At 41.3% G+C, this 14,018-nt stretch overlaps 1 protein-coding gene across 1 annotated transcript in view; it reads left to right on the top strand.

Moving 5' to 3' along the window:
• LOC124144587 (DNA repair and recombination protein RAD54B-like) overlaps positions 1-11,949 on the top strand; it is a 34,111-nt gene extending 22,162 nt beyond the window's left edge. Inside the window, exons 17-27 of the mRNA XM_046514076.2 lie at positions 2,209-2,320; positions 2,791-2,970; positions 3,491-3,705; positions 4,006-4,167; positions 4,282-4,408; positions 4,751-4,857; positions 5,054-5,119; positions 10,252-10,365; positions 10,510-10,671; positions 10,959-11,030; positions 11,601-11,949. Of these exons, the coding sequence (XP_046370032.2) occupies positions 2,209-2,320; positions 2,791-2,970; positions 3,491-3,705; positions 4,006-4,167; positions 4,282-4,408; positions 4,751-4,857; positions 5,054-5,119; positions 10,252-10,365; positions 10,510-10,671; positions 10,959-11,030; positions 11,601-11,678 (1,395 nt within the window). The 3' untranslated portion in view covers positions 11,679-11,949. The remainder of the gene's footprint in view (positions 1-2,208; positions 2,321-2,790; positions 2,971-3,490; positions 3,706-4,005; positions 4,168-4,281; positions 4,409-4,750; positions 4,858-5,053; positions 5,120-10,251; positions 10,366-10,509; positions 10,672-10,958; positions 11,031-11,600) is intronic.
• The last annotated feature ends 2,069 nt before the right edge of the window (positions 11,950-14,018 follow it).

The following is a 14,018-nucleotide window of genomic DNA, read 5'->3' as shown; positions in this document are numbered from 1 at the left end:
ATATGTCGCCACAGAAGCAATACTGAAAATCATTTATGATTACCGGTATTATTCAGCCACTCAATTTCTTTTGCAATATTTCAAGTTTTGACCACATGCTCTTACATACTCTCAAAATGCTTTTTTGGCTCTGCAAATATCATCTCTTCAAAATCTGCCGGACTAGAGCTGAACTTTGGCCTTTATGTGTCTTCTTAGATGATATCATATTCTGTTGAAATCAAAGGATTTTATTGAGCAAAAGAATAGAAAATTGTGGGGGAAAAACAAAATTAAGTTGTAAAATTAGGAACTTAGATGCATGGATGAAATGTAGTTACCGGTTTCATATTTAGGTCTCATAATTTATGCAGAACATATTTGGATATCAATGTTTGTTGAGTGGCTGTCTTTATTGACATGATAACCCTCATGAGTATTTTAGGGCTGAAACCTAATGGTGTGTCATTGTAGAATGACAGCAGTGCAGATGATATCAACGGTTTACCTCCACTGTGCCCACTTTTGAATTTGGATCTTATAACAACAAAGGATTAAGGGATTAGGCCATATCACCATCAGGGTTGCAGTGCCCACTTTGCCACAGTGCATGTACAGACCCATGAATATACTAGTATATTGAAATAAGCATACACAAGAATGTAAATAATGATTTATTATTGGCAAAATAAAAACATATTGTACAACAATCCAAACACAATTATGTGTACAAAATCATTCTACACGTACAATTAGGTGTACAAAATCATGATACATTTACATGTTATTTGCTTAATTTCATGATATGCACAGAATCAGCAAACTGTTGAATGGTCTTGGTGCCATTCTGCAGGTGGTGCTTCTCTATCTGCAGTCTGTCATCAAGTTGTCTGTACTTTCGCTTTCTTGGACGAATTTTCTCACCAGACTCTAGCTGATGGATGGTCGACTCGACGTACGCTTGTTCGGCTTTGAAAAATGATACAATCTTGAATATATTTGGATGAGGCGCACCCAATATCTTCGCAATCTTGCTGTGCCACCCCTCCACATGATTTGCGGTTATGGATGTTCTTATAAGCTGTGATCACGCCGTTGTAGGTGTTGAGTGTGGCGTGACAGGTTTTCATACAGCATCGCCAGTAGACTCTATCTTCTTTCCTATTTTTAACCCTGAATTTATATCCACCATATACTAAATTCTCCCCGCCTTGACCGTTAGGAATGTAACTTAATGCTACTTGTGCGTTTGCCATGACTGCACTGCCAATTTGTGGGATATCATATAATTATAAAGTAGTGAACAAAGTTCACAAGAGTGAACACTTGTGAGAACATTTCACTTATCACCGCAGTGCCCACTGTACAGGTGAGAACATTTTAGCTGATACGGTCCCCCACTTAATCCCTAATCCCCCCACTGTCTTCCCCATGTTGTTTTAGGACCAAAAACAAAAAGTGGGCACAGTGGGTTTGTCTAATACAGATTTGGACTATTTACAGGTCATGGTAATATAGAGAATCTCACACGTTTGTCTTTTGATATCAAATATATCAACATGAGTTGATTTTATCAACGAGTGTTGATATATTTGATATCCAAAGACACGAGGGTGAGATTTTATTAATCAACCAACATCATTCTTCCAACTTTTTCAGTTTGTAGATAGTAATAAGCAGTGTCTTAAGTGTAAAAAGTACTGCCAACAGCTTCTGTAGCAGAGCCATTAGTGATGTAATTTGATTGTGACGTCATGGTAACCAATGACGTCACAATGGTCTGCTAAGCATTGTGATGCAATTTCATTGCAGTGATATCTGCAATGTAGCTATCGCTTGATGTCAACCAAGCAATATCTCCTGTGGGAGCCAGTTTTGGATGATAAATAGCTGTAAAATGGTTGGCGAAAATATAAGAAACATTCACTATCTTGCCTCGTGTAGCCTTAAAGTTGAACTTCTTGACAGTGAAACTGAATACTGAACTAACTGTGTGTTTCAGTTTACCAGTGAAGATCCTGGTTAGAATTGGTCATCAGCAACCCATGCTTTTTGTAAGAGGCGAATATCGGGATCGGGTGGTCAGGCTCGCTAATAGCGTAGTTTGATGCTCATGATGCCAATCACTGGATTATCTGGTCCAGACTTGGTTATTTACAGACCGCCATCATATAGCAGCAATATAGCCGAGTGCGGTGCTAAACAACAAACAAACAAATTTTGTTTCAGTTGATCATGAGTTTGCCAACCAGAAGACGTGTAATTCTAACAGGCACTCCCATACAGAATGACCTGAAGGAGTTCTTCTCCATTGTGGAGTTCTGTAACCCTGGCATCCTTGGTAGGTCCTGACTAGCCTCTCCTAATGCTTATATAGTTAGTGTTCATTCAAGCAGCTGGGCAACAAGCTGTTTATAGACAAGTTCGTATAACCAAATTAGAAGTCCATGATAATCAGTTCCTCAACTAAAAGCGTACTATGAATTAATATATGCAGACTCAGGTTGGACTTTGAATTTTTAACTAGAAACTTCATGTCAGCAAAATATCAACATTGAAGGATATAGTTTCTACTTTAGAATATTTTGAATATTTAATTCCAAATGTGCATTTTTAAAATAAATATGTTCTTTTTCAATGTTATTTTGAAGGAACAGTCTTTTACTGAGAATGATGCTCTTCATAGAATATGGGTATTGTAATAGTAACTCCATTTGATAAATATGCCCTGAGTGAGTGAAGTTTTATCAGTGTTGTAAATGTTGGAAACCAAGAAGTGCTCAAAGCTTAATTGAATTGCCCATCGCCCAGGTTCTAGTGCTGCCTTCCACCGAGTGTATGAAGACCCCATCGTGGCGTCCCGCCAACCGGGCGCCTCCTTGCAGCAGGTCAGTCTCGGGGAAGAGAGAGGGGCCGAACTGACAAGACTCACCAAGATGTTCATCCTGCGGAGAACTCAGGAAATAAACAACAAATACCTGCCCCCTAAAGGTACTTGTCAGTAGAGAGTGAGTGTTTAATCTGCAGATATTCCAGCTATTTCACGTTAACCTGTATACACTCGTGACTGGGCCAGGCAACCCGTGGTTGATGTGCACAATCAGCAGTATCCAACATTATTAACAATTTATCTATAAGCGCATAACAAAATAAACTCCAGGTATTGCTCACTCCTATCTGTGCATGTCTAGATATGTAAAACAAACAGCAACAATGATGGTACTTTAGCAAATCTTTCCAACTTTGAAAACAATAATGCTGTTGCCCAATTTTGCAGCCACGAGCACTTAGATAGAAAATAGTGTAGAAACTCTGACAATTGTGTGACAGTTACTCTGTACTTCACATCTGTACCTTCACAACATATTAAACCTTGTTCCTCTTTTAAACAGAAGGTAGGGACATGTCGTCAGGTCTTCACACAGACAGGTATTGTCTCCGCGTACAAGATCTGATTTCATTTAAATTTACTCACATACTCACTTATTCAGTTCTATCATCATTATTTCAGTGGAGCTTGTAATATTCTGTCAGGCAAGTCGTCTCCAGCTGTGCCTGTACCACCAGTTCCTCCAGTGTCGACTCATGCGGCGCTGTCTGTCAGGGAACGTGGAGGGGGCGCCACACCTCATCTGTATCGCCGCTCTCAAGCAGCTGTGTAATCACCCCAACCTGGTTCTCAGGAAGGCCATGGAGCCAGCAGGGAAGGGAGGAGAAGAGGAAGAGGTAGCCAATGTCAACGATTTTCTCCTGTTTAGTATATTCCAGTGGGAAAAGTCATCACTATATAAGTTTTAACTTACTCACTCACTCCTATGAGGAATAAGTAGGCACTAAATTTTTATTCTATGTTGATGAGGATAGAATTCAGTATTCATTTTCTTAAAAACAAATGATAGAATTTAAGAAATTCATTGAACAACTTTGGGGTTGGTGGGTAGGGTGAGAGGTGAGATGTAGAGTGAAAGTAGTCGGATCCAATGACAGGGGTAATGACGGTATGCAAATGTACATTATATTATCCAGTCTGTGTACTCCGGCCTTCTTCCCTACTTCCCTGAGGATGCCTCCCTGGAGAGAGTGGTGACACGACACTCTGGCAAGTTGGTGGCCCTCTCCTCCATCCTACAATCCCTGCACTCAGAAGAACCCCGGGAGAAGGTTGTGCTTGTCTCCAACCACACCAAGGTACATCTTTCGTAACTATTGATGGTGTCAAATGGTGATTTAACTCCTTCAAACCTGCTGGCTGTATGCCAGTATGTTACCGAAATGTTTTCTTTTCCCATTGGTTGTTTTCAGACTCTAAACATGCTGCAGGTGTTTTGTGACAATGTGGGCTTCAGGTGGGTGCGCCTCGACGGCCAGACCCCTACATCACAGAGACAAGATATTGTCAACAAGTTCAACAGTAAACACTCTCAAGAAAGTAAGGAAAGGCAAAACCGGATATAAAGTGTGATAAAGACTATATTTTAAACATTTCCTTTCAAAGAAGTTTTCTCACTATTTTGTAACTGAACAAGGCTCTGTTAGACTACGGGATCTGAGCACCATAATTCCCATACTTTAACAAAGACTTTTAGCAGTTGTAGCTCTAAGATTGCTTTGTGGAACAGGACCATGGAATCCTTCAAATGACTGTTGGCAGTGGTAGCTGAATCATTGATAGCAGTGTTAGAAAGCAGTGGCTCGCTCAGAGTCACTACAAGATGATACTTGCTAAGGGGGGCATGATGAGTTCGGGCATAGTAACTATGATGTTTTGCAGCTGTGTTTCTTCTGAGCTCCAAGGCTGGGGGAGTTGGTCTGAACCTGGTCGGCGCCTCCAGACTCATCCTGTACGACATCGACTGGAACCCTGCCAACGATCTCCAGGTATACACTTCGACATACATAGCTAAAAGTTGTTTGCTGATTGTTTGCTTGTAATTATAGTTCCATTGCTATAACCATCTCATTGAAGAAATATGTAAGAGTTAACTTTCATGTTCATTGCAAACTGTTAGGGTTCCCATTAATCAGCATCTGAAACATGACGAGGCTGGTGTTACTTGGTTTACTTTGTCTACAGGCTATGGCCAGAGTGTGGAGAGATGGTCAGTCCAAGAAGGTGTACATTTACAGACTTCTCACCACAGTAAGTTCTACAGGCGACTGGTCATCAGTAGCATACCTAAAAAATAATTCACATGATAATTGTGTAGAGCTTCAAAAACCCTCCCCTATAACTTTTTAAAGCCCTAAATCACATTCAAAGATGTCTGCTGATATAATAGGAATTATTTGTTGTTTTGTAATTAATCTGATAACAATGTTGTCAAACTTTCAATGTGTTAGAATTCAATTATTTTAGCAAGGGGATAAAATCTTTGACACTTAAGTATTTTCTTTATTTTCTAACATACCGCAATGTTAATTGATGATGTCAGAGAGTCCTATGACATCACTCAATCAGATTCCAGCTATAGTATTGGTAGCTATGTCTTGTTATAGTAATGTAGAAAAGTGATTAGATTGATGCGTGTCAATTATATTAACAGATGCACACGAATAACTACATTGTATTGAAGTAGCTAGCTCTATTGCCTATCAATAGTTAAGATAGTTGTGGCTCATGTCCTGTTCACTGATGCTGCTAGCAACACCTGACCAGTCATCAGATGATAATCAAGCAGTCCCATGTAGGTAAATGGAGATGCTGAAAGGTTTTGTCTTCATTTGACCATCGTCATCATCCTTAGTTCTTAAAACAATGCAACGTTTAGACGTCTCAGGAAAATCATATCATGGAGAAAGAAGAAGAAGAAAAATATTTTATTTACGTGTCACATATTGCACGATACAATAAATCACATAAAAAGCAAACAGTACACTATCCGGCCACAGGGCCTATGAGACACAATCTTTCACAATTTACATTTCTTTAAAATTGTAACAACATATTTGAGCAATGTAACCTGCTGAAAACAGCCGATAAGGGCTTAACATTACACTGATAAGTTCGTCACACACAGCGTTAGACGTTTATTAGATAATATACAACATCTTCCATACACACAGCACTAAACACTTCTTCGCACACAGTGCTGAACCCTTATTGGATAATACACATCTTTTCTCACACAGCGCTAAAAACTTATTGGATAATTTACAACAACTTCCTCACACACAGCGCTGAACGCTTATTGGACATTTTACTACCTCTTTCTCTCACACAGCGCTGAACACTTATTGAATAATATACAACATCTTCCTTACACCCAAAACGCTCATTGGACAATATTCAAAAATCTTTCTCACACACAACACTGAACACTTAAGCTACAGTCACACAGACAATGCGACCGCGATGCAACCTCTTGGTGACTGATTTCCTTTGCGACCGAATGTAGATAGCTAAGACCGGTAACTGTTCACCGCAGGTACGGCAAAATGTTTGCAACTGGTTGAGACCGATCAGTGACTAGTCAGTGAATCTTCGGTGACTTGTTGCAACTGAATGGCGACTGGTGGGTGACTAGTTGTCGATCAATCACCGATCAAAACATAATGCATATAAAAGGGGTGCTTTTCTGAATCAAATCATTTCTATGCAAGTTGTCAAGATGTAAACAGCAGAACAGTTGCAGTTGCTCCGCCTGCAAAGAATAAATCAAACTGCTGCAGTTGCTGCCATGTACATGATGATGTACAGAAGAATGAGACTGACAAGGCGAAGGCAGTATTGGCTGAGACCTTGGATCGCAAGAAGGCCACAGCTAGGAGACTATGGTAATCTGATGGCAGAGTTGGAGACATTTCGTGGGCTACCTAAAAAATGGAGCCTGTAAACATCGGACATCTCTGGCTCTTCCTTCTCACAGCAGTTGTCTCTGGTTCTGGTTCTTTTGTTTTCCTGCCTTTACGGACCATAGTGATGAATGGAAATAATTGATGTGAACTCTCTGAGTACTTATGACAAAATGATGATGTAATGCACAGACAGGTGTTTTTAGAGACAGTGACATGTTGCATACCCAACGGCGAATGATAGATGCATGCTTGGAAACCGCTTTGCAACCGATCGACCACCAGTCACCGATGAAGCGCCGGTCGATCACCGCCTCATCACTGATCAACCACCGATAGGTCGCCACTAGGTTGCAAAGAGTCAACACTCTTGTGCAGACGAAACCGATCGCCACGCAGTGGAAGCCAATCTGCGATTAAAATAACACCACTTTGGGACCTCCATGAGACCAGTGAAACCCCCTGTGCGACCAAATTGGTAGCAGCTAGTCTTTTGTGCATGTTCAAAAGACTGGTTGCGACCAAATGGGTTTTGCATCCGCTCTGAAACCTTGTAGCGACCTCAGTGAAACCTTTCAGGGACCCTTGAAACCTCATTGTGATTGTCAAATATTTTGGTCGCCAGGAGGTTGCATCGCGGTCGCATTATCTGTGCGACAGAGGCTTTACTGAATAATTTACAACTTCCTCGCACACATTTAATGGATAATGTACAACAGCTTCCATACAGACTTTGCTGAACGCTTTTGGATAATAATAACTACAGTAGTGCATGTATTCTACGTTGGAACATGTGTAATATAGACATGGCTAGGGGTTTACAGAGCTTCTCACATTGCAGCAAAAATATAAACTGATCACTTGGAGATAAATTAGGGAATGATGGATTTAATGTACTAGCTTGGTTATACAACTCATACATAATATCTAAATACAATGGGCAGATAGTAAGGAAGTGACACTCACCCTTGATATCTATGAGATTACAATATTTACATTTTCTTTCCTGAAGAGGCCTCAGTGGGCGACGGAAACACCCCAGTTCAATCTCTAGTGGGAGTGAACCATATCTTAGTTTGGCCAAAATACTCCACTGCCATCTTTTAATTATATTCCGAACATACGGTTTAACATTAGGGTTATACTTGAACTGTCTGTACGTACATAATTTATTCCCATTAACTTGTCCTCTATCATTACATAGATCGGATAGCCACCTCCTTGCATCTGTGGTCATTAAACAATTCTTAATAGATTCAAATTCTTGATGGGAAATGTCTTAAACATTCGGGATACGAATCTGGAGACTCCCAAGAGTTATGATACTGTGTTGTTGACCATGAATAGACAGCAGAGATAATTCTGTCGGGATCAGTAGAACTGAGATTTTTTCAAAATCGCAAAGTTTCAATTTGCTGGATTGTCAGAGTTGATAACCAGCTCATGTCACCACAAATGGCGGAGTTAGCAGTCTTGCAGCCTACTCCTAGAAAGAATCGGCGTGCTCGGTGTTGAACTTAGTTAACACATCGGAATACTCTTATACCATATATTGTAGATCCATATGACAGGAGGGGTTGGACAAGATAACCATATAAGGTGTTAAATACATCATAAACCATTGCCCCCGACAGTCTTGAATTTACTGATTAAAATGCCCAATGCCCTGTTGGCTGATTTCGACAGTTCTTTATAGTTCAAGTCTAAATTTTGTGGAACCATAATCCTAGATATCTGTAGGCTTTAGAATAGTTGATGACCACATTTCCAATTCTGAAGACTACGTCAGAGTTCTGAAGATTAACTGGTCGATAATGAACAATTTTAGTTTTTCTCGTGTTTATACTTAGTCGCCACTTTATAACACTAGGTGTTCACTCTTTCCAACATAAGTTGTAAACTGTGTCCCTCTGGGGCGATTAATGCAATGTCCGTATATAACAGCAAACTAAGCATAGTCGCATCAACTAGGACACCACATTTCAGACTATTATTTTCGGTAGCAAGGTCATTTATGAATACCGGTACAGAGAATAAGGCAGGTGACAACACACATCCCTGATGGACGCCGGACTTCACTGAGAATGAATCTGTGTAGTAACCATTGATACCAACCTGGCCCTTTTTATCTCCATACATAGATCTAACTGCTTCATAAAAATTACAATCAATACCCAATTTCTTTAGCTTGTACTACAGACATTCCTTATTAACTTTATCAAAAGCCTTTAAAGCTTCAATAAAACAGACAAACATTGATTGTTTTGACAGTTTCCGAATGTGTAACACAGACTATAATGTGAATACCGCATTCGACGTAATAAGCGCCCATGGCGATATTTGCTGATAAATTGGCTAGTGAACAATCCCAATTAGCACCCCTTCCGATTGATCAATGTACACAAGACTTATTTATTCACGTATAATACATGCTTGTGTGTTATATGCACCCTTAATTATGGGCAATTGAATTCTGGAAAAATATATCTGTCGTACATAAACATTTCAGGCAGTCACTATAAACCACAAAATTTATCTTTCAACTCTGTTTTTTTCACCAACATAATATTCTAATAAGAGCCCCCTACTTCTAATTGTGAGAGCGCCCTGGGCGCTTATTACGTTGAATACGGTATGCGTACATGGGTACTTCTCTTTTTATCGAACCCATTTTGCTCATCAACCAAGAGGGGCGGTCGGGTAGCCTAGTGGTTAAAGCGTTCGCTCGTCACGCCGAAGACCCGGGTTCGATTCCCGACATGGGCACAATGTGTGAAGCCCATTTCTGGTGTCCCCCGCCATGATATTGCTGGAATATTGCTAAAAGCGGCGTAAAACCATACTCACTCACTCATCAACCAAGACATCGTTGTCTTCTAACCATTTACTGAAGAGGCTGTATCAATATGTCTGCACAGATCTTGCAAGGTATTGATAGTAATGAAATACCACGGTATCCAAGAGGGTCTCTCGGGGCTGGCTTCTTTATCGGAAGGATAATACTGCTTTTCCAATTATCAGGGCACACATTATTTTCAAAACAGTAGGAAAAGATCTTGTACAACATTTCAATACAAGTTATATTTTTTAGTGCTTCAGCCGGTATTAGATCAAGACCTGCAGCTTTATCACGTTTGCCCCGGGCAATAACCTACTCCACTTCAGAATGTTTAATACACAAGTTCAACAAACCATGTCCAGACTCTTTTCTACACTAACTGAGTCATTACGTAGATCCTGATGAATAGAACCATAATGATCATTCTCAAAATCTGTGTTAATTGATTCTTCAAAAAGCGAAGTGTAACTAGTTTTCCATGTATTTAACACGGCTTGCTTGTCAGGCGAAATTCCACCATTATGATGTACCTCCCAGGGAATATATTTCACAATCTTTTTCACAAATGCAGTCTTGCTTGTAGATGTCCCAAGTGTTAGATGTGTAATATGCCATGTTACAATGTCCCGTGTGTATTCCAGGGAAGTATCGAGGAAAAGGTGTACCAGCGCCAAATCAGCAAGCAAGGCCTCAGTGGAGCCGTCATGGATCTCAGAGAGAGAAATGATGTCCAGTTCTCACGGGAGGATCTTAAGGTACAGCGTTGTAAAGTTTCGCTTGGCAGTTCCATAAACCAAGTAATTAATACACAAATGCCTAAGATTATGATTTCCACATCTACAAGAGCCTTGTTAGAGCGTGTTGTCTGCTGTTTGACTCTCCGGTCTGACTGTTCCCAGGACCTGTTCACCCTCAGTGAGAGGACTGCATGTGACACTCATACTCTGCTGGACTGCCAGTGTGGGGGGAAGGGGGTGCTGCCATCTGACACTGTCACCCACGCCTCAGAGACATCACGACCATGTCAGCTCGGAGCTCCAGCGGTCAAATCACACTCCAAGGTGAGACTGAGTGAATGAGAGATGTATTGAGTGAATAGTGGTGTATGTCAGCAATGTGACAGCTATATCAAATCATGGAATTATTGAATCAGGGTACCAGCAGTGATATCCAGCAGTCAGTCCATCAATGAATGCAGTGAAGTGTATAGAAATACTACATGTTATAAACTTAATGTGGCATGGAGACATGTCAAACTGCCTTAAATAGGCAGGATTCTTTGATCAGACTCAGAGAGTCTGTGTTTTAAGTCACAGATGCATGAACTGTGGGACTATTTCACTTCCAGAAAAACTTGTCAATGGATGAACTTCTTGATTGGCATCACCTCTCTGGGGAGAATTCTGCTAACTTTGATCCAGTGAGTTTTATATCTTTTGCTTCAAAGGCTGAGATTCATGTTTTATCCTCAATACTTTTATTTCCTACAATTGTTTGGTGTGTGCAAATTGTAAAGTTTTGCAAGATCTTGTTTCCTACCATTTTCCAGGTTGATATTGAGCCCTGTGACATTACCAAATTCTGAATTGATCTTAATCAAAAGTGATCCAGCATACATTTAAACAGTGTACAGAGACACCTTGTTAATCCCGGCAGAAGTGTTCCAAGGGAAATATGGAGTCACTGTCCTGATGTGTGGTTTCTGGATTAACAAGAAGTCAGTGGGGTAGCCTCGTGATTAAAGCATTCACTTTTCATGCAGAAATTCTGGGTTTTATTCCCCACATGGTACAATGTGTGGAGCTCATTTCTGGTGTTGTGATATTGCTGGAGTACTGCTAAAAGCCCAGTAAAACCGTATTCACTCACTAAATAAGTGGATTAACAAGATTTCAACTAACAAATGTCACTCTATATTCAAGCATTCAGGAACTGGTACATGCAGTTATGTGCTGAACACTTTTAGGTTTTGTTGTATTTTTACTTTCAGAGTTGGCATATATCGGGGGCAGAAGATGTCATTTCCTTTGTGTTCTGGAACGAATCCAAGATGACCTCATTTTCATGATGGGACCTACTACTGTGCTATGAGGATATTTTCAGACTGAGGCTTCTTTCTTCACACACAGCTTATTCAAACACCATCTGTGAAATTTATGTCATTATCTGAAACAAGAGTCTGATAAGTGTCTAGGATCCAACTGTTGCTCTGTCCAGGATTCATAATGTGTCATCTGATTGAGTGTGAGGCATGGATATGTGCATCCAGCTCTTACACTGACCAGGAGTCATAATGTATCACCTGGTTGAGTGTGGGGCATGGTTGAGTGTGGGTCATGGTACATGCATCAATCTCTTACACTGACCAGGAGTCATAATGTATCACCTGATTGAGTGTGGGGCATGGTTGAGTGTGGGGCATGGTACATGCATCAATCTCTTACACTGACCAGGAGTCATAATGTATCACCTGGTTGAGTGTGGGGCATGGTTGAGTGTGGGGCATGGTACATGCATCCAGCTCTTACACTGACCAGGAGTCATAATGTATCACCTGGTTGAGTGTGGGGCATGGTACATGCATCCAGCTCTTACACTGACCAGGAGTCATAATGTATCACCTGGTTGAGTGTGGGGCATGGTACATGCATCCAGCTCTTACACTGACCAGGAGTCATAATGTATCACCTGGTTGAGTGTGGGGCATGGTACGTGCATCCAGCTCTTACACTGACCAGGAGTCATAATGTATCACCTGGTTGAGTGTGGGGCATGGTTGAGTGTGGGGCATGGTACATGCATCCAGCTCTTACACTGACCAGGAGTCATAATGTATCACCTGGTTGAGTGTGGGGCATGGTACGTGCATCCAGCTCTTACACTGACCAGGAGTCATAATGTATCACCTGGTTGAGTGTGGGGCATGGTACGTGCATCCAGCTCTTACACTGACCAGGAGTCATAATGTATCACCTGGTTGAGTGTGGGGCATGGTATGTGCATCCAGCTCTTACACTGACCAGCAGTCATAATGTATCACCTGGTTGAGTGTGGGGCATGGTTGAGTGTGGGGCATGGTATGTGCATCCAGCTCTTACACTGACCAGGAGTCATAATGTATCACCTGGTTGAGTGTGGGGCATGGTACATGCATCCAGCTCTTACACTGACCAGGAGTCATAATGTATCACCTGGTTGAGTGTGGGGCATGGTTGAGTGTGGGTCATGGTACGTGCATCCAGCTCTTACACTGACCAGGAGTCATAATGTATCACCTGGTTGAGTGTGGGACATGGTACGTGCATCCAGCTCTTACACTGACCAGGAGTCATAATGTATCACCTGGTTGAGTGTGGGGCATGGTACATGCATCCAGCTCTTACACTGACCAGGAGTCATAATGTATCACCTGGTTGAGTGTGGGGCATGGTTGAGTGTGGGTCATGGTTGAGTGTGGGGCATGGTACATGCATCCAGCTCTTACACTGACCAGGAGTCATAATGTATCACCTGGTTGAGTGTGGGGCATGGTACGTGCATCCAGCTCTTACACTGACCAGGAGTCATAATGTATCACCTGGTTGAGCGTGGGGCATGGTTGAGTGTGGGTCATGGTTGAGTGTGGGGCATGGTACATGCATCCAGCTCTAACACTGACCATTAGTCATAATGTATCACCTGGTTGAGTGTGGGGCATGGTTGAGTGTGGGGCATGGTACATGCATCCAGCTCTTACACTGACCAGGAGTCATAATGTATCACCTGGTTGAGTGTGGGATGGTACCTGGATTGTTTGATGTTCCTTGGGACATCAACCATTACTTTGTTTGGACTCCCAGTATCTGGATTAGTGCTCTCATTTACATATCATTGCCATTGAATAACAAATTAATCAGGTTGATTATCCATGGAACATTGTACATTCTGTAAATAAATCAGTACAAGTAATAATATTTCTGTGTCAATGTTTGGAAAATTAAAGCCCCTGTGGGATGCACATGAACATGAAGGATACCTCCATCAAATAGTCTGTCAACTCCATTCACTCTCTCAAACAACTTCAAGTGCTAGCTGTTACACAATACACCTGGTCCATATTGTGTTTTCAGGCCTACAGTACTCCCACCTAATATAAGTACCTTCAACTCATACCGAATCACTAGACAAGATAACTATTATTTTAATTTGAATTGGTCTTAAATCAAGCCATGGTAGTGAAGGGGTCCAGGATATTTATCATAATAGATGGGGTGACTGGACACTGGACACAGGTTTGGCCAACTAGTGATGATCAGATGGTTCCAAATATGGCCCCGATGGCATGCATCTTTGCTGAGGATATTAACTAATTGTTAGCCTGGCCCAGGCTCAATTCTGTACAGGTCACCGTGATATATCTGGAAAACTG

The sequence above is a fragment of the Haliotis rufescens genome, unplaced genomic scaffold (assembly GCF_023055435.1).
Source record: "Haliotis rufescens isolate VD_foot unplaced genomic scaffold, xgHalRufe1.0.p SCAF_11, whole genome shotgun sequence".
In the NCBI taxonomy this organism is placed as follows: domain Eukaryota; kingdom Metazoa; phylum Mollusca; class Gastropoda; order Lepetellida; family Haliotidae; genus Haliotis; species Haliotis rufescens.
Note: the sequence above shows the minus strand (reverse complement) of the source record. Positions and strands in the feature narration are given on the sequence as shown.